This window comes from Trachinotus anak, unplaced genomic scaffold (genome assembly GCF_046630095.1).
Source record: "Trachinotus anak isolate AG129_WGS33_773 ecotype Australia unplaced genomic scaffold, CSIRO_AGI_Tana_v1 ptg000011l, whole genome shotgun sequence".
Taxonomy (NCBI): Eukaryota; Metazoa; Chordata; class Actinopteri; order Carangiformes; family Carangidae; genus Trachinotus; species Trachinotus anak.
In genome coordinates, this window is record NW_027273862.1 from 4,601,763 (window position 1) to 4,629,294 (window position 27,532).

The window sequence follows — 27,532 nt, forward strand, 5'->3', positions numbered from 1 at the left end:
ATTGGTGGCCAGCAGCCTGATGCAGCAACCTGAGATCACTGTAGTTTCTGGCCTTGAAGTCTGTCTGTGCTGGTGGTGGTTCACACTCAACTAAAGGTGAGCCTTCAAGCTGGTTATCATTTGACTTTTTTAGTGTACGAAATACATAAAGCTATAATTTTTGTCTGCAGTATTTTGTCAGTAATAGCATATATGTACTGACTAGTCACCTTTGTACTGGCCTGATAATGTTGCTTGTCCCCCATTCCCAAAGAAAGTTATGCTTCTCAGAAGTTGCTATATTTAATAAGCAATTACATTGTTATTCTTGTACAACTTTACACTCTTTTACAAAACACAGAGGTACACCCATTAATTGTACAGTATGTATCACAACATGTCTGGGAATGATCTTCGTTGGAGTCCGTGGCGCATTTGTAAGTGCTTTTTTTTCTCCTTTACACAGTATTTACAGATCTCAACTGAGCCACCAGCGCCTGGACATTGCAGACAGACATGCATGTTGTCTCAAGTGTGCGTCTGTGGATTTGATGCAGGGGGACATTCCCAGCACCTGCTGACCTCAAAAAGTTTCAACCTACTGGTTCATAGCATGCTAAAAAGGCCAACACTTCATATGTTCTGTTCTATGCACAACACAAACAGCTCTATAAGAGATTACCCAAATACATGTCAACACCAATATCTCTGGGACCACAGTAAATGAGCATACTGTGTAATGGCAGTGGTATTATAAATTCAGTAAGGAGATCAGTATGACTAAAATAATATGGAGGCAACTTTCAACTGGGCCTTTCAATATTGTCAGCAGGACAACAGAAAATGGGCATGCAGGTCAATAGGACTATGATTAATTCAACCATATTATATTAATATTAACACAGTAAGTCAGATCTATAAAATGTCACTGGGTCAGGGGTCACTGCGGTGTTGATGTGTCTTTGGGTAAGTGGGAGCATGCCCATGCACAAGTAGACATCCACTGCTGACCATCCACCTATCTGTCAATATGGTTTCTTCCAATGATACCCAACAACTGGTTTATGGTAAGTACTGTATCATGACAGCAGGTGAGATATGTGAAATCTAATAACTGTCTTGGCAGGTCAAGCACCTTGTGAGAGTTCACAGTGGCATTCCCAGAGATGAGAACATTTCTAAAGCATTACACTCAACAGAGGCTTGTATGTTCAACTCAGACTAAAGAGACTGGTGAACATTAAAAACCTGGAAGAACAGCCTGTCATCAAGTGTTGTAACGATGCAGCTTATTCATTTCTGAGAGAATTGGCCATTCTTCAAGCAGAAGTCACAAACTGTGGCCCTCCTGTCTCTCCTGTGCTGTAAATATTGCTGGCAAAGATGAGTGTCATTGTGGAGGTCACCTCTCTAAGGCACCTACAGTATCTCTCAGGAGAGAGGGGTGATATAATAAAAGAGAGAACGGGGGGTAAAGAAAAAGGAATGGCCAGGTACTGTAGCAAGGCAGAGATACAGACAGAAAAATACTCATCCACAGTTGACAAACAGTAAACATCATGTGAGCAATTAGTTAAACAGAGCTGAAGGTAGCAGCACTAGTAGAGAAATATTGCTAAGTGCAGAAACTGGTTGCATACTTATCTCATAAAAGTTATTATGCACTCAAAATACCCGCACAAACCAATACTATATACCAACACATACACCTCATAAGGCACATTATCACAAATATTTAACATAATAAAACTAAAAGGTCTTGGAAGTGAAGCAGAAAATGACAGATGGAAGTTCCTTAAGTGAGTAGAAGGGAGAAGATGCGATGAAAATCTATATGAAAAGAAAAACTTGGCAAACTGGTGAGGAGAATGGATGGACAGTACTACCAAACCAACAAATAAAAACAGATGCCCGAACTTTAGGGCTAAACATGCTAATGCCCTAAATATAACCATCCGCTCCTTTTATACTGGGACTTTGCTGCAGCCCCTTTCAGGCTGCACCTATGCAAGAACACAGGTGAAACCATCTCTTCACCATTCATAACCTGACCAAACAATATGAAAAACTGTAGCACAAAACTGGAAGTACAGTTGTTGACATAAAAAGGGAATTCCTGGTTGACTGCACTGCTCAGTCAATGGCTTTGGAGGCAGTGAGTGGTTCAGTCTCTGAAGGGTCTTCCTGAGGAAACACCACATAACACACCTTCTGGCCCATATATGTGATTTTTTCTGCAATACAAAAGACACAAGGAGGTGTTTTAATTTCAGCAACTACTAACATATCTAAATATTTTATAAAGTATATAATTTCGGTACTCTACAGTGGTACAGATCAACTCACCAACTAGCCTGTAGATCCATTTAGGTTTGTCCTTACACTTAATACCCACAAAGTACACAGGGACTCCGGTCAGCATGATGACCATACCCAAGCCACAAACCACTGGCTCAGAGTACAGACTAAAGCCCAGCAGCACAGCCCAGAAGATCAGGTAGCTGATGGGGATCAACATGTTCACCTGCACGTAATAAAAACAGACATATTTCAACACAATCCTGAGGGTTTTTCCACCTTCCATTGTTTAAGATTAGACAGATTATACATTTGATATGAGTTATACATTTGGAAACCCACACATTGTTTCTGCATAAGCAATACTGTATACAAAACAATTTATGGGACAAAATTATTGATAACCGCTTATATGTTTATTATTTTGACCACTGAAAACACCGCGTATATGGTGTCTGTCAAATCACACACAAATCATGTGAGCGACCTTTGTGACACCAGGGGGCGCCAAAGTATTGTCCACGGCCACGAGGACAGTCAATAACAAACTACCGCAGTAAACTCTGTCAACAACCGCAGCGTCGTGTTCCGGGCCGGGACCGGGACCGGGACCGGGACCGGCCCTCCTGACGGCTGTCAGTCTCCACTGCTGAACCAACACTTAGCGTTTGGTTTCACAGGCTGGCGGGAAAAGCTGCTGCTCAGCCGAGGTGATTAAAATATTGATGTGTTGGGTTTAAATGAGGTCAGCGGTTCGGGAGGGATTTAAACGCTGTGGGGAGGCCCTGTCTCTGACCCGGTTCAGATGTAGTGAGGCAGCTAATGCTAGCGGCTAACAGAACCGGGCCAAGCCAGAGCCTCCAGTACAGGGGACATGGTGGCATTTGTTCTGCCAGGAACCAGTTTTCTCTGGCCGAGCATGATGTTAAAAACACAAATTGGAGAGATGCAGTATTAATAAATATGCTAATTAAAGTTTATTGGCTACAGCTGCTTCACCTGCTAGTTACTCTCCCAGCTAGCTTAGTGCTAAAACGAGAATCAAAGTTATGCTAACTTTGCTCTCCTCAATAGTTGGTTGTTTGGTTCATGTTAGTAAATGCGGCCAAACAGTTACGATACAGTTCTGCCTATTTTTTGAATAAGTGTTGTTTAAGAAATAACTCATGTTGACATTACCGCGAAGGGAAGCTTGCCATGTTCTCAGTTTAATATACAGCTGTTAGTCACTTTAACAATCACTGCCAGTTATCAGTAATGGCCAGTAATTAAATAATTAGCCCAGGCCCTATAGTCCTGTGTGTATCTGAATTACTGTATGCATGTTTAGAAGATATTTCACAAAAATGTTTATACTTTTGTCACTTGTTTTTGAGTTCATCAATTAATTGTTAAATGCAAGACTAAATAGACTCTTTAAAAACATTTCTGTCTATATCTTTATTGTTTTTCTTCACACTTCTGTTTCTGTTCTTCAGTATGTTAAGCTATTATTCTGCACCTTTTAGATTTATGTTCAGCATGCATTTTATCATTTCCTAATTACAGATGATGAGATGAAAAGTTGAACAGCTGAAACCAGGAAAACAGGAAAGGATCCAAATGCAGACGCAGAGATAGGATGATGCAGTGAAGATACTTTAATAGAGAAAGCAACCTTAAAGGTAGGTGGTGGGTTTCAAGGCAGATATCTTGAAAGGCAGACAAGCAAGCAAACAGGAACAAACGACAAAGTCTTCTCAGAAGGGGAACAAAAGTGGACAAACTGACGAACAGTGAGGGAAACATTGAGACTAAACACACAAGGGAGGCAAGAATAATTGGGAAAAGGTGAAATTAATCAGGACAAGGCAAGACAGGGAATCATAAAGGTGGGAAACACACAAGGGAATGAAGTAAAGCAACCAAATACACATAGGGTTAAGTAATTTCTAAATAAAACAGGAAATGAAAACACGGAGTCCAGGCAGGAAGTAACACTGAGGACAGATGTTGGCAGGTATGTGGGCAGAGGAGCTTTGTAGAGGCAAAGTAATTTAAACCCACTTAAGCCTACTAATTTGCGTGACAAGGGTAGAAGTTAAATTTTGTTCCTGCCATGGATCTGTGGTTATCAGGTTTCTGTACCTTGATGGGTCTGTTTAGGTTGGGTCTCTTCTTGCGGAGATATAGGAGGCCAGCAATGGTTACCCCATAGGACAGATAGTTGATAAAGGACACATAGTTGATCAAGTTGTGCATTTCTCCAATACACAGGATGACTATGGTGGCAGTGCACTGTGGGGCATGAAAACAAGCACATAGGTCAAGTATATATTAAACTAACTTAAAAACATGCAAATTAGTGCCATATTAATAGGCACTGTCCAGTAAAGTATCGTTTCTGCTCTATGTCATTGTGAAGTTCAACAAGGTAGACAAAACCAGCAGTACAGTACTTACACAGACCAACAGGGCAGGGATTGGAGTGCAGTTCTTCAGGTGGATCATAGCCAGCAGATAGGGCAGATGACCCTCTCTGGCCCCCGAGAAACACAATCTAATAGACAGACACATTATTGTATGTGTGTATGCTCAGGTTTACTATAAATGTTAGGAGTAAGCTCTGACACCCTTCATTTTTTTTGAGGACACAGTTTTCTGTGGCAGCCATGTAAAATTAAGGTTTGTCATGTAGTGTACTCCCAAGCATAGTGTGTGTGTGTGTGTTCTACCTGGAGGAGGTGAACAGATATCCGTTGATTCCTCCAAAGGTGGACAGTGCTACAGAAATTGGCATAACCCAGGAAAACATCCCCAGCAGCTTTTGCCCGAATGTCTGGAGCAACACAGTGAGTAATGGATCAGATCACTGACTTTAACAGAGTGTTTGAAATTTCAATCCATTCATGATTAATATCATTTAAAGATGGAATATGCATTTTGAACATCCCCTAGCTTTAGCTATCCCTCCATCCCTCCCTTTAGCTATCAGTCAGACTGTGGCTACACTTACAAGGTTCATTTGTGTGACAGAGACTTTTTTTATTTTTTTTTTTATTAAACAGGACACGACTCGTATTTCCAGTCTCCCAGAGTAAGGTACTCCCAAACTGACCTCATATGACTGCTAACCCATATGACTCTTTTAGCTCTGAGACATGAAAAAAAGTGTAATCTTATTGACTGATTAAACAGCTGGTGGAGATACTGTCTCATCCTATGTAATTCAGCTTCAACAGAATTACAGTTTCACATATTATATGTTTCTATACAAATGTGCCTCATGTTTAGCAACACATAAACTCCTATGAGCTACAGCTGTATAGGAAACAAACATTCATGGAGCCGGAGAGCTGCTTACCACTGCCACAGCATTGGAGGCCAGCAGCTCCTCGGGGGTCATAGAGGTGAAATAGGCAATGTTGGTCATGGTGTAGACCAGGGTCACCAATGGGATGGAAATGTAGATGGCACGAGGCAGATTCCTTATTATGAGAAAAATAACAATAATATACTGTAAGTAAGGGTCATAATTCAAATGTTGTTGTTTCAGCTTTACAAAATAGTTGCTGCAGCCTTTACAGAGCATTATATAAAAATATAATGAAGAAAATAGTTTTGATTAAAAGTACTAATATAATTCTGAACCAAGTGAGGCGGACATTATGTTCCACAGTGTGTACTGTTAGTGTACTGTAGACGTGGGTGGAATCAATTAGACCAACGATGTAACTACCGTATGTGTGCTTATGGAAAACTCAAGAAGTATGAAATGCTATCTGTGCATGTGTGTGCCATACTTGCGTGGCTCCACGACCTCCTCTGTGACATAGTTGAGGAAATTCCAGCCACTGTAGGCAAAGGAGGCCTGGAGGAAGGCCAGAGCTATCTGCCCCACTGAGGGGTCCTGACGAAATTCAAAGGCCACACTGGGCTGCAGGGCATCATAGTGGCCTGGAGACAGGAGAAAGAAAAACGAGGGTAGATAAAACAGTAAAAAGATTGTGGCCTTGTTTGGCTCATAAATAATGGTAAAGTGAAATAATAAAATCTACAGTTAAATTGCTTCACGTCATATTGAAAATTAATGAGAGTATTAAGATTTAACAGTTTTAACAGCTCTGAACAGCCCAAACAAACAGGTTAAAGGACTACAAGTGCTTGTCATTACAGTAATGCTTCATCTTTACAGCTTTACAATGAATTCCGCCAGAAATATGAAATCACAATTTTTCCATCTTTCTTGATTAAATTGTAAAACCAAAGCCTGGTCACCATATTACTACATAAAGCTATAATATTCAAAGTTACTTTTACAATAATTTATACCAGATAATCTTTTTACCAACTTTCTGAACTACCTTTTTTAATGTTATGTCTACTCATGTGCACCAGGGGTCAGCAGTGTCAATATGTATTTTTCATTATGTCTTTAGTTACCATCTTTATTTGAACTTATTAGATACATTGGTCACATTATATACATTTTGCGTGGATTCCTTTTCTGTCTGTGGGTCTTACTGCTGAACTTTATCATAGTTTTGCTGAAATTTAAGTGGGCATTTTTAATTTGTTTGCTCTACATTGTTTTTTAGTCAGTATTTGTTCTCTCACGATGCTGTTTCCTAGTTACATGTATTTACTTCATAAATGTATTTACTTCATCTTGCTATGCATACTTAATGATTAAACAAAACCACAGTGGAACCAAAACACAGTAATTTATGTCATTTAGAGGATTAGTCTCACCTGTATGTATGTGTGTGTGTGTGTGTGTGTGTGTGTGTGAGATTGTGTGTGTACGCGCGCTTACCTCTACAGATTTGGACGAGTCCTACCACTATGATGAGTGCCAGAGCGAGGAGTTTCCCTACAGTGAAAACGTCTTGTATCCTCGTTGCCCAGCGCACACTAGAGCAGTTCACCCAGGTCAGGAATACTATACACACGCACACACACAAATAGACAAAGAGAAGAAATAAGTACACTTTTATGAGGTAAGACCTTAACCCCAAGGGAAAAGCAACAGGTTTATTCACAAGCTGGATGTGTTTTCTACCTAAAAAGAAGAAGAAGAAGGGGGGGGTGGTTCCAGGTACAGTTCTGGTTGTTTGAAACTTCTTCTATTTTAGAATTATGGAGGCCAACGTGCTCTTGGGAACCTTCAATGCAGCAGATTTTTTTTTTTTTTGGCTTTCCCCATATCTCAACACAATCCTGTCTCTGAGCTTTGCAGGTAGTTCCTTTGCCCTCATGGCTTGGCTTATGCCCTGATATGCATTGTCAGCTGTGAGACCCTATGTATGCAAGTGTGTGCCTTTCCAAATCATGTCCAATCAATTGACTTTACTACAGGTGGGCATTAAACTGAGGGATGTATCAGAGACTAAGCAAACTTTATATTTTAATTATTAACGTTTCATAGTGAGGTGACATTTTGTGCAGGACACAGACAGTGGGTTTTATTAAACCATCTATTTCAGCACAAAGAGGGCACTGAAACTTTTTGTCCGAGATTTCTGTCTTGAAGCACAAGGGCATTGCTTGATATGAAGGATTAGACTCTTGAATAAACTTGCAGTCTCCAATACAATTGGTTTCTGCACTAATGCTAATTTTATCTGATGATGAGGTCTAAATATCAGGTCAGTATGAGTTCTCTTTCTTAGTCCTGTCCTTAAAAAAATGTTTTTTTGTGAGCATGCGCCAACGTGTGTGCAGCCTGTTGCAGTTGCTGCTGTTTGTTTTCTTATTTCTCCAACTTTTTACTTTTTTTCTTTTTGTCATAACTGTTTAAAATATTACTCGTAACTTATTTAAACTTTGGCCTCTCTGAAAGTGCAAGTAGAGTTCTGGTCTATTTTTCACCATTAAATCATTCTTCTGCCGCTTTTTTTTTTTTTAATCCCATCGTTCAGCAGCACTACAGTTGCACAGAAATTCCATGGTCGCAGCGTTTACACCACGAACCAGCTGATCGCACTGAAGCTGGCCAGCGTGGTGAACAGAACAACGGACATCCCCACAAAAATCAGAAGAGGGACACACAGAGGATGCAGAGGTGGAGCAAAGTGATGAGAGCTGGGTCAGAGACTGTCATCATGGGCAAAGTGAGATCACTGGACAATAAAGAGTGAGGAATCTGAGACTTCCATGAGTGTAGTGTCACATGTTTCACAGACACACGGCAACAGGATGATCCCGTCACTACCATAAATAGCTTTCAGATGGTTCAAGCAGACAGGAAAAGTAACATTTCTGCATGTTAAACTGTTGCATACTACATATCCAGGAGTTCTCACACACCATCTTAGTTGTTGTTTACATCCACCCCTCGGTGACGTCACACACCAGGTAACCTCTGTGTTAACACCGTGTAAGTGTCTGATTTTGTTTATGGACTTTTGTGTATGTCTGTTTACAGAGAGCGATGCAGATTGTTAACTTAAAACAAGGCCTCAGAATAACAAAAGGGGTGCTTAATGGAAAGTTAGATGGATACTCAATACGTATCTCAAAAGCAAAACTTTTAATTATTCCCCTTTTTAAAAAAATAATGAATTATCCTGAAGCCGATCATAAACAGTCACTTCATCTTATTTTTGAAATTTGTTTCTAATAACGCCCACATTCGATCTCCATATACAGACGTCATTGAACATTTGTGTTGTCACTATACATTGAAATATACTGTACACGCCTGTACCTGTGACAGGTCACTTAGACTACATGTATTGTGGTGCCTCTTTTATATTAATGTGAGAGAATTAGTTTTTTACATTGTTTTACAGACTACATATACCTCTTTTGTCAACACACAAAGTAGTAAACACTACATCTTTCCTGACAAAAGAGACAGTCTATGCAACTGAACACTTCCTACCTCCTGTTTCCTACTCACATAGTCTATGTGTGTGTGTGTGTGTGTGTGTGTGTGTGTGTGTGTGTGTGTGTGTGTGTGTGTGTATATATATATATATATATATATATATGTGTATATATGCACCCCTGCTCCACGCACTACTCCCTGAGCCATTGTCCTTCACACTGACCCTCAGTTTTGCGTGTTTGCAAGAGCCACCATAACGAGGGCTGGCTGAATTCCAACTCAGCCAAATGGAGCAAGTGCTATGGCTCTCAAGTTGCCCTCAAACTAGAGTACAGGCTTACAAATGAGAGCTAAAGCCAACAGGAATTGTGAGTTGGCTAGCACAGAGAAAGAATGAGAGAAAACAATTGGAAAACTTTTGTGTAGTTTAAGTGTACGGTGTGCTCTCCTATACACATTATACCACATGAGTCTGAAACAATGAACCATGGCTACAAATATGCAGTTACATTAGATATTATAAGCTCCTTTCAGACATACACTTTGTTAAATAAACAATGAAAGATTAAATGCATGATGCTCTGTCTAAAGAATCCTTCAATAGATTTGTCAGTTGATTAAAGTTTATGCACAAAGGAAATCATGTTAACAAACAATGAAATACTGTGAGTGAACCAATTATAAGTTTGAGTTGAGATTCTTCCCATGTCAGCTCAGTCTGTCGAAATGAGTTTTCATTTAGTGTGTTACAATTGTGGTGTCGTGCAATGGGCTGTGCAACATAAACAGATGGCTTTCTAAATTTAACATCCAGTCTAAACATTTATACCAAGTTATAGGCAGATAACCACAACCACCTAAAAGTGCTCATAATTCATAAGTACTCAGGATAAATCCTGATCCTGACTGTTCGTCTTGTAGACTTCATTCAGTCTATCAACTAGAGACCATCCTGTGATGGGTCACACCAGCTGTGACACCTGTCAACACGTCTGACATTCTGAACCAGAAGTACTCAGTAGTCATTACTACATTATTACATGAGTACACAGTACTCGTGGGTGATGACATCATGCTCACAAATCTGTCCACAGACAGACAGACACATAAACAAAGTACTGAAACCACCTAGGTGTCTTCAGGACACACGCAAGCACACGCACACACAAAACTGGTTTTAATGTTGGGGCTGACACTTCTGTCCGCAGTTTAGTATAAAAAATTTTTTAAACTACCCTTTGTCTTCCTCATAGCTGTCTTCATTAACAGTGACAGCGGCCTGTTGGCTTGCTTTGCCACTCAGTGCTGGGAACAGGGTGTGTGCACAAGAAAGTGACATTAATGTATACCCACTATTTTCTCACCTTCGCAGTGACTTACCATATCAACAGGAAGTAGCTGAAGGTGCTTTAAAGGTGGTGGAATTTGTTTAATTCGTTTAAACCCTTGCCCTGGCCTTCATCCATCTACTGACCATTGCTTGTGTTTCACATGCACTCAGAGATTAGGAAGTGGTTTAGGCCGAAGGTTGCGTGTGAGTAAGATTGTCTAGACTTTCTGTCTTTCTGTGCCCCCTCTCGTCTCTCAGTTACCTGCACCTTGTCTTTTGTCATCTTTCTCTCTTTATCTTATTTAATCTCTATATTTCTTACTCTCCCTCCTCACCTTTCACTCCTCCGTACTTTTACACACAAACTCTCTTGCAGAATGGCACAAGAGTGTATGTGTAGGAGCATGTATGGGCGGGGGGTGTTATCAAGCATGTCATCCATCACCGGGTTCCCCTCCCACCACAGAAATCTAAACAAACTGCTTCCGCTGGCGCGGGCACACTCACATACACACACGTGTGAATTTTTGGCAGGAGGTTTCGGTGGCACCGGGCAGAGCTTTCTCTCCCCTACAACACCACTGTGTTTTATAGTCCATTACCCTAGGAGTGTTACATGCATTTCCGTTCCTGTGTTCCTGTGGAACCCCCCGCCATCTCCCCCAGCTTCCCTCTGTGTTAACTCTGACAGGAAGGAGGTGCCAGCAGGCTTTGAATGTGACAGCGCAGGTAAATCTGTGTCCTGCCATCACGATTTCCATTGAACTCTGCCTCAGCACTGGAATACTAAACTTATTGCTGCTTTTACTTTAAATGCATTCTGATCCCAACTCAGTGCAGATTTATCAGGGGGCTTTAACCTCAGGAACGCCTCCTCTTGGTCCAAGATCTGGTCACTGGAATCACTGAACTGGCAGTAACCCCCTCAGTCCTGTCTGTCCACCACAAGGTACCTGAAACCAGTCTCCCTTCAGACTTCAGTAAATCTACAGGATATAGTCTGGGCGAAATAAATGCAGAGAAATGCTGATAACTAACACAGTACAGTGTGGTACAGAAGAGGAGTAAATAAAATGAAGTTCATTTTTTATTTAATTCCCTTTCGCACCTCAGCTCTCCTTTTTAAAGTAGATCTAGCTAAGAGGCCTGCCCAGACCTATATATAGATGCGACGGGACATGTTAAATAATGAAGATCAGAGTGGTTTTGTCGGAAAAGTAACAAAAATTAATCTTTGAAAAATCTCCATTACCATAATTTTATTATAGTCAATACAGCATATATGAAGAATAAATAAACAAAGCACCTAATTTTACAGGATTATTGCAATTAAACTCCACTTAATAAAGATAGATGAGAATATTGCAAAGATACAAAAAACTAACTTGGGTGGACTAAGAGTCTTTTGACTTGTGAGCTCATGGTGGTTTTCTGCAGTTTTCCTCTGGGGCATGAACTAAACCAGAGCGTCCACTTGTTGGAACAGCAGAAAATTACAAGGATTCCTGAATGTCAAGAGCAGACGTTCTGTGTGTCTCTCAGAGCTGTGTGGAGACATGTTTGTGAATCAAGGTCGGAGGCTACAAAAGTGACATTCTTCCTTGTTTTGGATGGCAGTCTTCTTGTTACTGTGGTGCTATTGATCTTAGCATGACCTAAACAACTTCATTCATACTTAATGCATAAGGCTAATGCGTCTATCCAGAACAGCTCACAAGTTAACAGGTAGTGTTTGCGTCTTTTTCTTTGTTTGTTCTTTCCCCATTAAAGAGCAAAGATACTGACAGGTTTCAAAGCTCTATGTCCATTATGTTATGATCTTCCCGGTCCATGAGTTATCCTTACCCCCAGATTCACTTTTTGTTTTGTTTTTTTCAATGGACCACTCTGGTTTTTCCATCTGCAGAGCAATTCTAGCTTTTAGTCTGGTGACTAACCATGATCCCTCAATCACACTCTGAATGAGTTCTGTGCAGCTCTCGATATAACAAGTCCCGCATGGACATGGAATCTGTGCCAACATTAAATTCAAATCACTCATCCACACTAAAAATTAATGTGCACATGATGCCTCGATCTGTTCTTAACCTGCATACTGCACACTGCTTTCTCCACGTCTATACTGTGCATTATATTGTTGTTTTCCAAGCAGCACAACTTAAGGCTCAAAGGAGTTATGCAGTTTGCCTCTTAAGGGCGGTCAACTTCTGGCAGCAGTTTCTGTCACTTCAATATTAATTATAACATTGCTGAGATATTGCATTCACAAGGCCAAAACTGTGTTTTGTGTGTACGCCACGACCTTGGCCTTTGACCCCCAAAATCTATTCAGTTCATCCCTGAGTCCAAGTGAAGGTTTGTGCCAAATTTGAAGATGTTGTGTCACAGCTTTACTGAGATATCATGTCCACGAGAATGGGATGGACAGACGGACAACCCAAAAACAGTACGCCTCCGTACCTGGCTGTCACTGGCGTGCAGGCATCAAAAGAGAGAAGTTAAAAGTACAGGGACCAGAATCTACTTTAAAATGTTCCCCAACATGGGGCAGCCATGGACCACATCTGAGTTGAAGGAAGGCCGAGGACCTTTGTCACATGTCTCTCCTTATCTCTACAACCCTGCTCCAGCTACAACACAAATGATTCTGAAATAGCATTTTTTTTATTTTTAAATTGACAGATAATGCTCTACCTAAATGTGAAAATTAAAATGCAATCTATATTTGAATTATTTAATTCAAATTATATCATCTTTATATCAAATAAAATGAAACAGAAATGCTAGTTTGAATTTTTATTTGACTAATGAAAGGATTTCTTAGGCCTGTTTTATGGAATATGTCAAAATCATCTATCAAAACCAGAGGGAGAGGTACAAGATCTGATTGGCTGAAACATACCACGACTCCCTCTCTTTCTACCACTGCTGCACCACCTCAGTGATGTGGCACTCACGTGTTAAAATCAGCACCCTGCTGCGCTGGAATGAACAACAGAAGCTCATATTGCTGTATCTCCTCAGCAGAACTAAGTGAGGGTTGAGGTGTGAATCCCTCCTGCTTTGAAAAACAAAAAACATCGTGACATTTGTTGTGATTATTGGGTATGATGTGAAATTTATGATGCCTGGGTCAGTGAGACCGGCCACCATATTTTACATTTTCAAGAAATAAATGTAATTCTGTTGTTCATTGTTGGTAAATGTACCTTTTGCAGAGTGGTGGTTTGTGATAAATAAAAATGGGTTTACAGAGTCAACCCCCTGCAGTGGGTCTTCTAGGGACATTACTGTGCTGCTCTGGGCTGTCCAGTGCTCCTATTCTTAGACGAACACAACCAGCTCACAACTGGACCTGTCTGGTTTTCACACACACCCACCCCTCGGTCACTTGTGACACTCACGCAGTACACTCTGCAGGGGAGGAAGGAGAGGGGACACATATCTAGGCTGACTTACATTCATAAACCCTTCACTGAGAAAAGTTCAGTTGACATAACAGGGGCCTCAGTATGACTCAGCTGTGCAGAACAACATTTAATCCAGTTAATCTTGCTGAGTGTTTCAGAAAAACACTGCCCACAAAGTGCCGAAAAGAAAAAGTTCTTTGACATTTTTGACAGCCAAGACACTTAACTTTCTTTCCCAGAGTGACTGATCTCCAGTTTTGCAAATTCCCTCATGAATGACTTAACAGGTTTTATCTTTTGTGGTCACTTTATCATGTTTGGTTTACGGTCCTGACTTTGTTTAGAGGCATTTATGATGAACACAACTGCAGAGTGACTCACTGCATACAGTGCTACAGAAAAAGCTGTTGGTGGTGACCACAACAATCATTCCCACATGTGCCATGGCAGCATAGTGAGCTGACTGAAAGGTTATAATTTACACCACCAGCTTTTAGAGGGGGGATATGTCTCACTTTCATGCATCTTCTTGTGATGGAGCAACAGTAAAAATACTTCTCAAACATTTTTCTGTCATCCACTGTCCTTCTGGGGCTCAGAGGAAAATCTTCTCCATCTTTATCAGAGTGCTGTGGAACCTGATACTTTTGCTGGTCACTTATAAAAGTTCAGACCTTAAGACTGAAGCTGACGTAAGTGCTGAACACTGATAGATGACCACGATGTCCCTGTGACTGTAGGTCTGAAGTGAGATGCTGTGGTCCAGAGAGGAGGATGGGGGGGTGGTACCAAACAGCCAATAGAAACATCAAACAGCCAGCCAGAATGCCATCTGTCCAATTGGAAACCCCCATCATTGATGTGCAAGGTGTCCTGCCCATTTCCTGTTTCCATGGTGCTCAGTGACAGAAGCGTCACGGTAACCACTGTCAAACAATGCACAATGGCGTAGACACACCCTCTCATTAGCGGCGTCCTCAGAGGCTGGCACCATTATGTAGTCTGACACTGATACTGACACACATACACACAAAAACTTGTACACACTCAAGAATACAACACATAAACACACTCACTCACTAACAGCATTTGTAACATTCTGTTTCCAAAAATAGTGGAGGTGCGCTGTGTAAATGCTAACCCCAGCCTGACACATGCACAGATAGCCAAGCCTCCTCTGTCTATCCCGCCGTTTCCCTTTCTCCATCCAGTTCAGACAAGACTGAACTGGCTGGCTTGTCAACCAGACATATGCACAGTGTGCTTTTGCCACTGGCTATTAAAATACATATTGCTTTCCTCCAACATTTCATGGAAAGGCGCAGATGAGAGGCTGGAAATAGAGCACAGGGTTTCATAAGGAATTATTAAATGACAGTGGCAGCCGTCATCGCACTGCGAACTATCACAGAATCATAATATCTTCAAGCCATGAGATTAAAGTAGCTGGATCTGGATTCAAGATTGTTTGATTTACCCTCTGTAGTTTTGAGGCGTTTTCCCTGTTTTACATTCAGAGAGCCAGGTGAGAACAGGATGCCTAACTCACTGGGTGCTCCAGTTTTTCCAGCCAGATGGACAGATTTGTCTAGATATGAAATCCCACTTTTTCCTTTGTCTCATTTGTTCCCTGAGCCCTTACTTATGATCTCTCATCATTTAATGTTCAATCAGTATTTCTTATCAAATCAGTATATCAAATGTAAGTTTGCTCCGACCTTTGCTCTGACCTGTAATGCTGATCTAGGAAAGGAGTTTTGCTCTAATGTTAACCTCACTGAAAGTCACTCTGTGTCATACAGTCAGGTGATGTGAATGTCGTGAGCAACATAAAGTCTGAAGTGTGATAATGTGAACCAGGATGTCATGATGACTGTGGCCAGAGTGGCAGCAAGCAGCCAAAGAGAAATGTAACCCGGCCAGTCACAGAACCAGTACACCAACTAGAGCCTTAGAAACTGATTTCTAAGGTGTCTAACCAGCTTTCTACAGACAGACTGCAAACAAATCCATCAACAATTCATCATCTGTTCATGCAAACTTTCATCAGTCAGTCAAGACAGTCGACCTGTCAATCAACTTGTCACTTGTCACGTTGAGCGAAGCCTCTTTCAGTCGTTGATTAACAATATACCATCATGACACCAGTTCTGTTATTAAACATTTTACATCATCACAAACACGTCAAAGGTGTCTCTTCACAGATTTTGTTAAACGCACATGATCACGACTAGTTGTGCATGTGGACACAAAGTCACTTCAAGACCCATCTCACAAATCTCTGCATCCTGCCTCTGCTCTGATTTTATTCTGAAATCCTGACCAGAAGTTTTGATTCGTATCTCTCCGCTGCTTAGACGCTTCTTTTGGGTGTTTGTCCACTCACCACTAATCTTCCTCCTCAATTCAGTCATAAATTTACAAATTGTGTCTCAACTAATTACACTTTCAGCTTAATTCATATGGAGAATTTGGACAGTGCTGTTATTAACCCCAGCTCTTCCCGCCTTGTGTTTCTTTGCCTGCAGGTAGGTCTCTCAACAGCAACTCCACCATCTTGGGCTGCAGCTGGTGACTGTGGATCGTGGTGCTACACCAAGTTTGCTGCTGTCACCAGCTGCAGTTAGTGAGGTAGCTGTTTAACAGTTAACAATGGGCTGGTTATCAGCGACTGAACTTTTAAAATTAAATATTTTGGTATGATATAAGATCGTCATATCACCCACCCCTAGTCCAAAGGTCACAGAAGAGGCCGCTGAAGCTCACTATTTAACAAAATACATCTAGTCTGTTCTAGCTGTACAAAAACTGAAATGAAAAAACAAGTTGTGGTTTTACATGGGGCTATGTGTCAAATATTTCTTGGACATACTGAACCCAGGCTTCGGAAGTTGACCACTCCCTGACTACACAAAATGTAAATCATATGGATAATATACATGTACTGTACATTGAGTTTAGGCTTCATTAGAGCCTCACTGATCTTTGTTGAGACATTAGTGAATTAAATCACATTGTTTGCTGTGCCTCTCCCCATCAGAGATGTTACACAATAGTAATTGCACTGTACCTACACATTAATGCTGCATTCCTGAAATGGGAGGCCAAACATTCCCGGCTGTTAGGTTGTACCACAAAATCTGTGCATTGCAGTGACAGCGCATCTCCTGTCACAACCCTCAGGGCATGCAAGGCCCAACATGATGAACGAAAGAACGAATGTGACGTTGCATAGAAGTTACAGTGAGTACTACTGTGTTGATATGGCACAAATGACAGAAACCTCACAGGAAAGGAAGCCAAAGTTTCCTACTTCAAATCATGTCTTGAAAAGTCACTCTGTGACTTTAGATTTAATGAAAAGAAGCATCCAGTGTCTCCTAGCCTTTGCCCTGGAAAAATCCTCCACCACACAGACTTAATGTGTTTTAAGTGTCTGTTTGTTTAGGATCAACAAAAGATCTCTTGTATGGGATTGGCATTAGCAGCTGTACTTACCCTGACTGAACAAAAAGAAAAGAGCGCCACCTGTGGAAACTCAAGCTTCATCAATAGAAAATCAGAGGAAAAAGGCTTGTGAGGTTGTGATACACTGATTCTCTTATGATCTCTAGGAAGTGCAGTTCAGACCCATTCTGGAAAAGCACAGACTTCATAGACAAAAAAAAAAATTATGACTTAAACTCTTGCAGACAAAATGAAGTTTCACAGGGTTTTGGGTTGTTTGTGACTCACAGATACAGATGGTGGCGAGGAGTCTGGTTGCGATGTATGGAGGCAGGCAGTCTTGGAAGGCTGGCTGCAAGACGTAATTGGAGAAGGTGAGTGCGATGACAGCCAGTGTGGTTGGGTACATGATGAGGACGGCACTCCACAACAACAGGAAGCTACAGGACAAAGAGACAAAGAAGGGACACTGGGCTTCCTATGTGACAATAAACAGTCCTTATATATAAATATTTGAAAAAATTTCTATACACACAGATTTATATGAAGAAGTTGCTGCTACAAAATGTTTCATGTTGACAGTTAATTTGACAGGGAAAGAGTCTCCCCTGCTATTTCTATTATAGCCTGATTAGCACTGGCCAGTGCAACCATAGTTTCCTGCTGTTAATTTCTGGACCGCTCCACTGCAGCAGTCAGAGGTCAGTCAAAGGCATCTTTGCATTAGTTATAGGAAACATGACAGGAGGAAACAGTGAAAGACGCAACATACAGCCAAACTGGACACAGTCGTAGCAACCATGCCTTGTCTTACTGTCAACGACGCTGTGACTGTTGACCTCTCCCGTGACAGCTCTGCTTTTTGTTATATAATAATGAATAAACCTATAACCAATACAAAATCTTCACAAGTTTTGCTACATTTGATGTTTGAAGGATTTTTAAACACAAGTCTTTAAAAAATTGATTAGTGTTGGATAGGTGAGCTTATTGTTGTTCTTCAAAGCCACACAAGGCCAAAGTAGTGCCTCCACAGGCATGCACAGTGCAAGGCATGTTTGACCTTCCCAGACTTACAGTAACACTGTGATCAGCTGACATGTCACATGACCACATGAAAGTCACAAGACCTTCAGAGCTGATTGGTTCCAGACAGGCAGTCCTATTGAAGCAGCCCTCTCGTGTATGAACGCTGGACTGTTGCAGTGTAATTCAAACCAAGTCAGTTCAAGTGCTGGAAAACTGAAGACTGTTATGTTCAAAAAGGGACTGGACAAAAACAGTGCTTACCCCACTAGCCCTCCAAAGATTTCTGTTACGTATGAATAGTCTCCGCCAGACTTTGGGATGGTGACACCCAGTTCAGCATAGCACATGGACCCAAGGGCACATATCCCCCCTCCACAAACCCAGACGATGAGTGACAGCCCCACCGAGCCTGCATGCTCCAGCACTCCTTTGGGAGAGATGAATATCCCAGAGCCAATGATATTACCTTAGGAGAAACACAAAGATTAGGGTTATTTACACTTCCTTGTAAATAATTAAACATTTAAGAGCAGTCTACTCAGAAAACACAAACCTTTGCAAAGCAAGTCAAACCACTGTTACACATAAAGCCATCATAATTGAATTTTGAATCCAGTTGCTCTCCTTACTCTCCAAATATCAAATATCAATCAATTATTTTTCTGATTTTCTTACTCATGTAATCAGTTTTTTTATCTGAGGCTTGTCAGTTTGCTTAATTCCTCAGATACAGGATGTGAACATAGATTTATGAGACCAACAAAAGAGTGAAAACTAAAACTTGGTTGGACAAAGAAAAAACACAATCAGCACAGAAATCCCAAGTGGCCCATTAAAACATCCCAACCATTTAAATTAAATCTCAAAGGATTCACTTCAGCTGACTTTTGTTTCATTTAATGAATCATACAATCTCCAGAAAACACTGGGTGAGACTGAAATCTACCAGAAACAAAGAAGATTGTGCAAGTGGAAAGAACAATAATAGTACGACCAAAAGCTTAAACACACATAAAGGAAAGGAGAAGTCTCTTCTCCCTTATCCTTGAATTAGAAAACAACCAGTTTTGACATTATAGTCTTCATTTGGTAATGACTGTAGCTGGATGCTTAGATGTTTTGACAGGCGCAACCACACGCACAGCCTCGTCTTAGCAGCCTGAAGCTCTGTTCTGTCCCCTCAGTGTTGTGTTTCAGTATAGCAAAACCCGCGTCAGCTACAGAATTTCTTGTTTCTATTTGTCTGATGATTGCACGAGTATAAAATTTTCTCACACATTCAACCTGTTGGAAACAATTATTCATGAGCTGCTGCACAGAAACCTTAAATCGCATCATTGTTCTATGCTCATGAAGTAACCTAACAGCAATCATAAACACAGGTTGATGATAAAAACTAGTGCTGCTGTGTGATTGCTTTTACTATTGAAATAATAGAAACAGCTCAATTTCATCATTGTGGTTACGTGGTAACAAACCATTGTATCTGTGAAAGTTGTCAAAAATGTCAGTGTTTGAAAAGTAAAATTTTCCCTGTCTACACTGCAGCCCGAGGCAGAGTAACTGCACCAACATGAGCCATTGTTTTCCCACAAGAGAAAAAACGCAGAGCCGCGCTGCAGTACTTACTAAGACGCTGCACTACGCTCAGATTATGGATGGATAATATGCATTTAAAGTATGTACTGAATTGTCAGAGATATCTTTGTTTAAAATTATATTAATAATATACTACTTCTACTAATAATAATAATAATATATTTAATCTAGAAAAAAGTATTTCGTATAACATTAAATTAAAGATTTAAAGTCTCCATTTATATGAACAAGTGTAAGCTTTTACACACCCATATTTTAATCTTTTATCACATAACTTTGACTGAATAATAATTTAAACAGGGAAAAACATCCAAATGGTAGAAAAAGTTTCCCAAATTCCTAGAGGCCACGTAATACAAGTTTTATCCACCTAATTAATTAAAATGTAGCTCAATTGTAAAACTGCCAAATCTAGTAACACTGGACCCCTAATTAGCTTCCCGGTGACCAAAACAGATAGCAAAGCCACCTATGACGTAAATACAGTAGTCATAGAAGGAAACCATAACATCTGCTTGTATAATTTAATTTACATTTATACCATAGCAAACAACAGAAGAACTAGAGGCAACATCTGCATATAATGACACAATGATAATTATATTTTCAATGGAACTGGTAAAGCCGGTTGGGCCTTGTGTGTAAACGTGGCTCATTGAGGTCCTGCCTCAGCTGTCCCCCTAACAAGGATAAACAGAGGTTCCCTGGTGGCTCAGTTGGCTAAGGCAGATACTAATAAGCCACTATGTCATGAGTTCAGATCTATCCTGGCACTCATATGTCATCACTGCTATGACAAGAAAAGAGAAAACAAAAACAGCAGCTGTCCAAGCAAAATGTCTTGCACTGTCCTGCACTGTTTTTCTCCTTTTGGAGAACTTAGGGACAAAGTTTGACTCTGTCCACTATTATAACTAAAATAGCTGTAAAAAACTCAGTGTGGCACACCATCGCAGCTCAGATCAGCTCTAAATGCTCCCTAATGATGCAGAGCAAAGGAGGAGGTCCGAACAGTGCATTTATCACTGTCAGATTTGATTGTTGAGGCCATGGTGAGATGTAGAGCGGTTACATAATGCCTATGTTGTGTTTGTTATGTCATAAAGTTTGGCATCACAGCTGAAAGCGTGAATCAGAGTCCTAATGACCCTCTCTGCCTCCTTGCACTGGCTGAGATTAATCACTATTTTATTCAAATCATGAGGCAGAGTAAAGAAATCTCTCCATCAAACCTCCCGTATGAAACTGAAACAAAACCACTCTTACTTCACTAAGAAAATCTGTGTGGGAAATGTTAAGGTAGTAGGTGCAGTGTCTTTCTTTCTCTGAAGTGATCTGAACTTATCCTACCAGTATAACAAGCAGGGAATAATAATAAGACTTTCCCCCTGACGGGAAACAATCAGCAGGTGGTTGTTAAAGTGGAGGTGGAGCTGGTAAAATGTGGGTATTTACTAGTAAGTTTTTTCCATATCATTAACTTTCCTGTTATTTGAGACCCTGCTACACCCTCCAGCCATGCAGTAACCCCAGCTTTCCTGCTTTTCAGCCACCTGACTCCTCCCCACCAACCCACTCACCTGTCCCCAATTCCCTAATCAGCTCTTAGTATTTATACTGGTTTCTTTCCACTCATTCCCTGCCAGATTGTTGACTTTTTGTTCCACGCTGGAGCAGTCCAGCCTTTCTTTCCTGTCCTATCTGTTTTGTGTATGCCTGCTCCTTTCCCCTGGTAAATCTGCCTGTTACTGACCACCTCCCCTGACTTTACCTAGAGTTGGTCTCTGTCTGCTCTAGCCTGCCGAGCCTTTACAAAGGTGAACTGTTCTGAGCTTTTCTCCTCCTATTCTCTTTTCTCTTGGGTCATGCTGTTGAGTCCTCCTAAACCTGAGCTAGGTGTGATATAAGTATGTGCGGTTTGGTTGAGATTATTATTGTCATTTGATACATTTGGTTCAGAGTCTAGCCCTAAGTCTAAGCAGCAGCAGTAGTAGTGTATTCAGCAGTAGTAGTTGTGTGCAGTGCAGCAGTAGCCGTGTGCACCGACAGCTTCAACAGTCCACCTTACCAGAGTGAGGTGCTGGATATGTGAGTAGGCTGTATCTGGTGGGTAGTAGCATGACTCAAGTTGTTTGTGTGTACTAGCTGCACAGACTTCACTCCATCTGTGCTTCACAGAAAAGACTTGGCAAGTGGTCGTTATTAACCTGAGTGATTTGAGCATTCATTTCACACTAGTAATGATAAAATACATAACTCTCTGATACAATGCAATGGCTAATCAGAACTGGTGTGAAGCAAAGGATTTTGTACAGCAACTGTTTGTCTAACGAACACAATACTAAGTTAAATTGGCACACCAAAGAATTAATATTAACTAGGACGATATACATTTCTATTGAAGCACAATAGACTTGACCTTGGCTGTAAAGATAAGCTGCTAAAATGATAACATTATTGTTGAGACAGTGCCTTTTCCTCTGTTTGAATGTCAGATTGTGCTTCATATACCACCTTACCCTGATATCTCATTTTAACAGATGTTTGTCATTTGCCATAATGTAGGTTTGTGTGTGTTTTGTCAGCGAAATACTTTTCCATTAGTTACATTTACATTAATCTCCATAAATACAGTATAGAAAATGTGAGGATCTGTGAGCTGCAGGAACCACCAGTTCTATAGTCTATAATGTCCAACATCTGGCTTCAATTTGCAGTCAACGTGGATTGTTGTGCCATCCCTTTGATTTGGAGCGGGCCGCCTACGTGCGGTTTACAACCTTATCATTTGGTGAGCCTGTCTGCAGAGGCACAGTGGAGAGACCTTTGGAAATACTTTATGTTTTCAATGGCACATTCCTAATGCCCCATGACATCTAGTTTGCACTAAGGACATCCAGTTAAAGTCTGTCTTGTGACTCTGCCCTGCCTGTTGTATGACTGCACACGGTCTGTAGGCTGGTAAATGACTGTTAAAGGGTTATAAACATGAACTTGTATTCTGAGACAATCTTAAACTGTAACTTCAGAGTCAGCAGTAATTTGTGAGGAACGTCAGTGTGCGAGGCAATCTCTCTATCCATTCTCTCAGTCTGCTGGTCTTTTGAATTCATGCATGTTGGTATATATTTTGAGTGACCTGGCAGAAAAATGCTGATTTCTAAACAGCAGAGTTGCCTACTCTAAAAGGAACAAGTTAACATTACGTGTTTAATAAAAAAGGAGATGAGTTGAAGTATCTCTAATAAATTGAACAAAATCCAAGACTGTCTCCTACAAAAGTACCTTCATGACTTCTTGACAACATTCCTGTCTCCAGAAATATAAAGGCCAGATGCTGGATGTATCCAGTCAGTGGCAGCTGCAGCCTGGGGAACCCTCTGCATTAGTGTCATGTTATTCTAACGCATGGGGAATATCCCTTTGAGTTTAATGCTGTAAATGACGTGGTTTCCGTCACGGAATACTGTAACAACGCTCAAAACACCATTCATACATTTACAGGAAACTGTGAGACAACGCAACTTCCTGCCTTAAAACAGTCTTCACTTTCTGTGGCTGCATTTTCTAATGTTCATTGCCTGTCTTGCAGCTACATATATAGGGTGTTATGGGCGGGTTATAATAGGATGGTTATAGGGAAGGAACATGATAAATGCCTTGCTTCGGACGGCCGGGGAAAGTGAACCCCCAACCCTGACATCGTTAGAGAGTTAACTGTCCTACAGGAGCACATGGAGGCTGCGCTTTGTGCGTTTCAAGTTCAACATAAGAAGATCCAGCCACGTAGGCATGTCCATATTCAGATCATCACCGACTGATGCAACAGTTTCCACACATTACCCTAAAACACAGCGGTCCGAACCGGGCCAGCACATCAGAGGTGGAGCATCCGTGCGTAAAGCTGACCGTCCGTGCGTTTTTGGCGGTTTTATGCCAGATTTTGATTTATCACTCAGATCTACTGTGAGGACCCTGTGGGAGTCCTCACAGTAGATCAGGACCTGAACTCAAACGGACTCCTGCTGTGGCGGGCTCTCACTGTGTGCCGTGATGTGGTAACTTAAACAACCAAGCGAGTGCACATCCGCCACGTTACAGTAGTTATTCCGCCAGCCGGCCGCTCAGACACGTTTCCTCTTCAGCTTCTAGTAGTGGGACTCACAGTATCGAGCTGCTCCTCATTAACACACTGTTTAAATCAAAAGCTGCCACACACTCACCGATGATAATAGCACAGGCGCTCAAAAGTCCAATTTCTTTTTTCAGAGTGACCCTGTCGCTCTGGGACGAGTTTTTATCCTTCTTCTTTTTCTCTTTGTCCTCCATCTCCTCCGCCTTGTAAATGTGCTTCCTGCCTCCTCGGTCCGGTCCAGATACTGTACACTGAGCCAGGCTCCGCTCTCCGACCTGCCTTATAATATTGTACTGATGAACGGAGGAGGACGTGCGCATGCGCAAGACCCACCACTGAAGCCGCCACCTTGTCTCAGGTAGGCTGATGTAAAGGTGTGACAGGATTAAGGGAGCTCACGCCTGAGGCTAGAAAAAGTAAACAGAGAGGAGAATATTTACTTACTCATACATACAAATATGTGTGTGTGTGTGTGTGTGTATATATATATATATAACTTTTCCTGAACATTTTAATTATACCGTCCCCCTACATAAAGTATACATGTGGGATTTTTCTTTCCCAGAAAAGACACTGTATCCTCATGACTGGTATCAGTTTGTTGCTGCACACTACAAATGAGTAGCTGTCATACATTTTACCAAACTGATGTAAACACACAATGTCAACTTTGTAGCATCTAATCAAGACATATAGGGAAGCCGTCCATTTAAAATAAAAGATATTAATAGATATGGGCCCAATTTATTTATTTTTATACAGTTACATAATAAATCAATATTATCATTGTTTATTTTTCTGTATGTTTGGACAGTCACTAACTCCTGCACTTTGCTCCAGATACAAAAACATTTAGCAAGAACAGGCTGACCTTCATTAGGAGTCGTTCAGTTTTAAATGTGACCAGACAGGATTCAGGTGAGTCTGTTTTCCTTCTGTGCTGCTGTAATTTGAGCCTCGGCTCATTCTTTTGAAGTGGGGAGTTCAGAGTACTGCTCCACAAAGACATCTACTGTCAGTATGTTTCCCTGGTGCAGAGCGGGACATTACAGTCGTTCACAGTCAGACTGTCATGCAGTTGACGACTTTTGTTCCTTATGGTGTTACACAAAGTTAGTTCTCTCATTGTCTTTTTGAAAAAGATAAACTTGGAACAAGATATTGTGGCATATATTATTCATAGGCTGTGAGAGCAAAACAGAAACAAACTCATAGATCCCAACACCATACATATGTTTTATGTATTATTATTATTGTTTCCTGAGATTGATGAAAATGTAAAAAAAAAACAAACAAAAAAAAACCCTATTTATATCAAAGTTTTTATTGGAGTTGGAGTTGTAACCCACAGAGGACAATTCGAAAACATGTATCATGATCCACAAATGTTTCACTATCCACTTACATGTATTTTTTTTTTTTTTTTAATATTTGTGTTGTGTAAAACCATCCACACAAATGCAGAGCAATTTGCAAATAGGCATAACATAGTGTGTAAACATTTACGCATTTGTGAATCATTTTGTGCATGTTAAACAGGTTTTGTACATTTGTGTATCACTTCCTTCCGTTTCCTCTTTATGAGCAGCTTGACATTTGTGACTTCACTACAATTTGCTTGTAGAATTTTGACCAATTGGGACCACAGCTGATCTGTAAAAAAAATAAATAAAAATAAATCCACAAATGTGAGGTGCCCACAGAAAACAATCTACAAATATGTACCATGATCCACGAATATCTCACTCAACAAACACTGTGTGTGGATTAAACAATGACAATCGGGGGCAGGGCGGAGTCCTTACAGTATCTTGCCTATTTAACTAAAGCTGTTGAATAATTGTAGAGGAGTAGATTATACAATATTTCCCTCTGATATGTAATGGAGTGCAAGTGTAAAGTAGCATAATAAATAATAGAAGTAAAGTACAAGTACTTCTAAATTGTACTTAAGTACAATACTTAGAGCAAATGTACATAATTACTTTCCACCACTCCCAATACAATTACATAGCCTTGGGGATGCATGTATTTTAATATTGTTTAATTACCCAACCAGGTTAAAAACAAACAAACAAACAAAAAAAAACTGCCAGTTATAAAAGCTAATATCAAGAATGTAAAAGGCTAACTCAACCACCACAGCCACAAAAGACTGTTAAAATGAAATAAACTCTATATTGATATCAAACTGTATCTAACAAACAACTACTGAGCACCAGTGTTTGCTAAAATGAGATAATATATGACATTTTAAATTAGTTATGAAATGACATTGGAAATGAAAGGGCGTGCCATCAGCTAGCTAACATTAGTTAGCTTAACTGTAACTTCAGGCTAACGTTAGCTAGCTAACATAAGTGTTTATCTCTAGATACTTGACATAAACTCATTCAGAAACTCTGAAGGTAAGAAAGTGAAGTGTATTAAACAAGCTAGCTAGTTAGCTACTGCTACTTACATTTACCTACAATGTCTGCACGACACACAGGAGACTTGAGTGAGCGAGTCACTGATGGGAGTGAGACAGGCACAGGAGACGTTCAACTAATGTCAAGGTTAAGAATGGTATGGTCCACTTCAGGGGTGTCTAAGATCATATTACAAGATTCATCCAGGCATGACTGTTGGAAATATATTGTAATGTTTACAATTATAGAAACGGCTAATCCAAAACTGAGCAGAGGTGGGGCGTGTGTGGAGCCAAGACATCGGTGCATGCCGGTTTAATAACTGTGGCAAGCACACGTTCCTGTTAGCATTGTTAGCACAGCTGGGTGTATTGCTCTAGGGCCAATACAAGGCTAATTTATTTGCTGGCTACTTACTTAATTCTAACATATAAATAAAATAATACTAGAATTTCTCTCACCTCAAAAAACAGGACCACAGACTTCCTCAGGTTCTCATGGCAAACAATTTTATGTCCAATTTTTGCATCAGAAATCCTCCAAAAGGCACCAACACCACAAACACAGCCGAGAGGTCACGTTCAGTGTAGACAGCTAGCAGCTAAACAGTGGCTAGCCAACGATGACATCACTCACCTGTCCCTAAAAACAGCCAGGCCCTCAATTATGCATAACTTTACATCTTGATTAAAAAAAAAAAAAAATAGGTGAGTTATGTGAAAATTCACCCCTGTAAAGTTGTCACAAAGGGGGATATTAGCGATACACAAAGGTGTGGACCTTCGTAGCCATCGCACACTGCAATGGCTAAATGAGATGGTCTGGCCTGCAGAGCATTTTCGCTTCGCATCAGCCGCCCTTACTGTTGCGCCGCAAAGCACAGCTCTTGTCACCTAGCTACCCTGACAACACCTAACTTTTTTCAAAAAAAGCTTTAGGTTTAAAGGCTCTTGGTTTTAACAGTTGTACTGTTTGCTGTTGAACTGAGCTGAAACCCAATACGTACATTTGTAATCCCCTGGCTCTCTGTAAATGTTGTTTGCTGCCATATTGTTCATTACAGCACACAATGAATCTTGGGAT

General features: G+C 40.7%; 1 protein-coding gene and 1 long non-coding RNA gene across 7 annotated transcripts; one reads left to right on the forward strand and one right to left on the reverse strand.

The window, feature by feature from the left end:
- Positions 1 to 269: 269 nt before the first annotated feature.
- slc7a10a (solute carrier family 7 member 10a) lies at positions 270 to 27,233 on the reverse strand. Of its 2 annotated transcripts, XM_071488434.1 has the most exons (13): positions 26,911 to 27,233; positions 25,587 to 25,691; positions 24,127 to 24,445; positions 18,566 to 18,770; positions 17,564 to 17,715; positions 7,073 to 7,198; positions 6,060 to 6,213; positions 5,621 to 5,744; positions 4,992 to 5,095; positions 4,720 to 4,816; positions 4,405 to 4,554; positions 2,326 to 2,503; positions 270 to 2,213 (listed from the first exon to the last, which is right to left on the reverse strand). In XM_071488434.1, the coding sequence occupies exons 3-13, from the start codon at positions 24,356 to 24,358 to the stop codon at positions 2,113 to 2,115; spliced, it is 1,623 nt and encodes a 540-aa protein (XP_071344535.1). In that variant the 5' UTR covers positions 24,359 to 24,445; positions 25,587 to 25,691; positions 26,911 to 27,233; the 3' UTR covers positions 270 to 2,112. The 2 variants fall into 2 exon arrangements, with proteins under 2 accessions (XP_071344535.1, XP_071344536.1); XM_071488435.1 differs by lacking the exon at positions 25,587 to 25,691.
- On the forward strand, positions 2,788 to 8,411 carry LOC139627572 (uncharacterized). 5 transcript variants are annotated; one of them, XR_011692590.1, is made up of 6 exons: positions 2,788 to 2,987; positions 3,826 to 3,941; positions 5,031 to 5,108; positions 5,325 to 5,358; positions 7,081 to 7,188; positions 8,181 to 8,411. It is a non-coding gene; the product is annotated as an uncharacterized lncRNA (long non-coding RNA). The 5 variants fall into 5 exon arrangements; XR_011692588.1 differs by having other exon boundaries at positions 5,325 to 5,353; positions 8,178 to 8,411; XR_011692587.1 differs by lacking the exon at positions 5,325 to 5,358 and having other exon boundaries at positions 7,050 to 7,188; positions 8,178 to 8,411.
- Positions 27,234 to 27,532: the final 299 nt, after the last annotated feature.

Coding starts and splice junctions, on each gene's coding strand:
- slc7a10a (XM_071488435.1), bottom strand. CDS start 24,358: ATGCGCACGTCCTCCTCCGTTCATCAGTACAATATTATAAGGCAGGTC. Junction 5,745..6,059: donor GAGGTCGTGGAGCCACGCAA/GTATGGCACACA, acceptor TCTCATAATAAG/GAATCTGCCTCGTGCCATCT. Junction 4,817..4,991: donor TATCTGTTCACCTCCTCCAG/GTAGAACACACA, acceptor TCTGTCTATTAG/ATTGTGTTTCTCGGGGGCCA.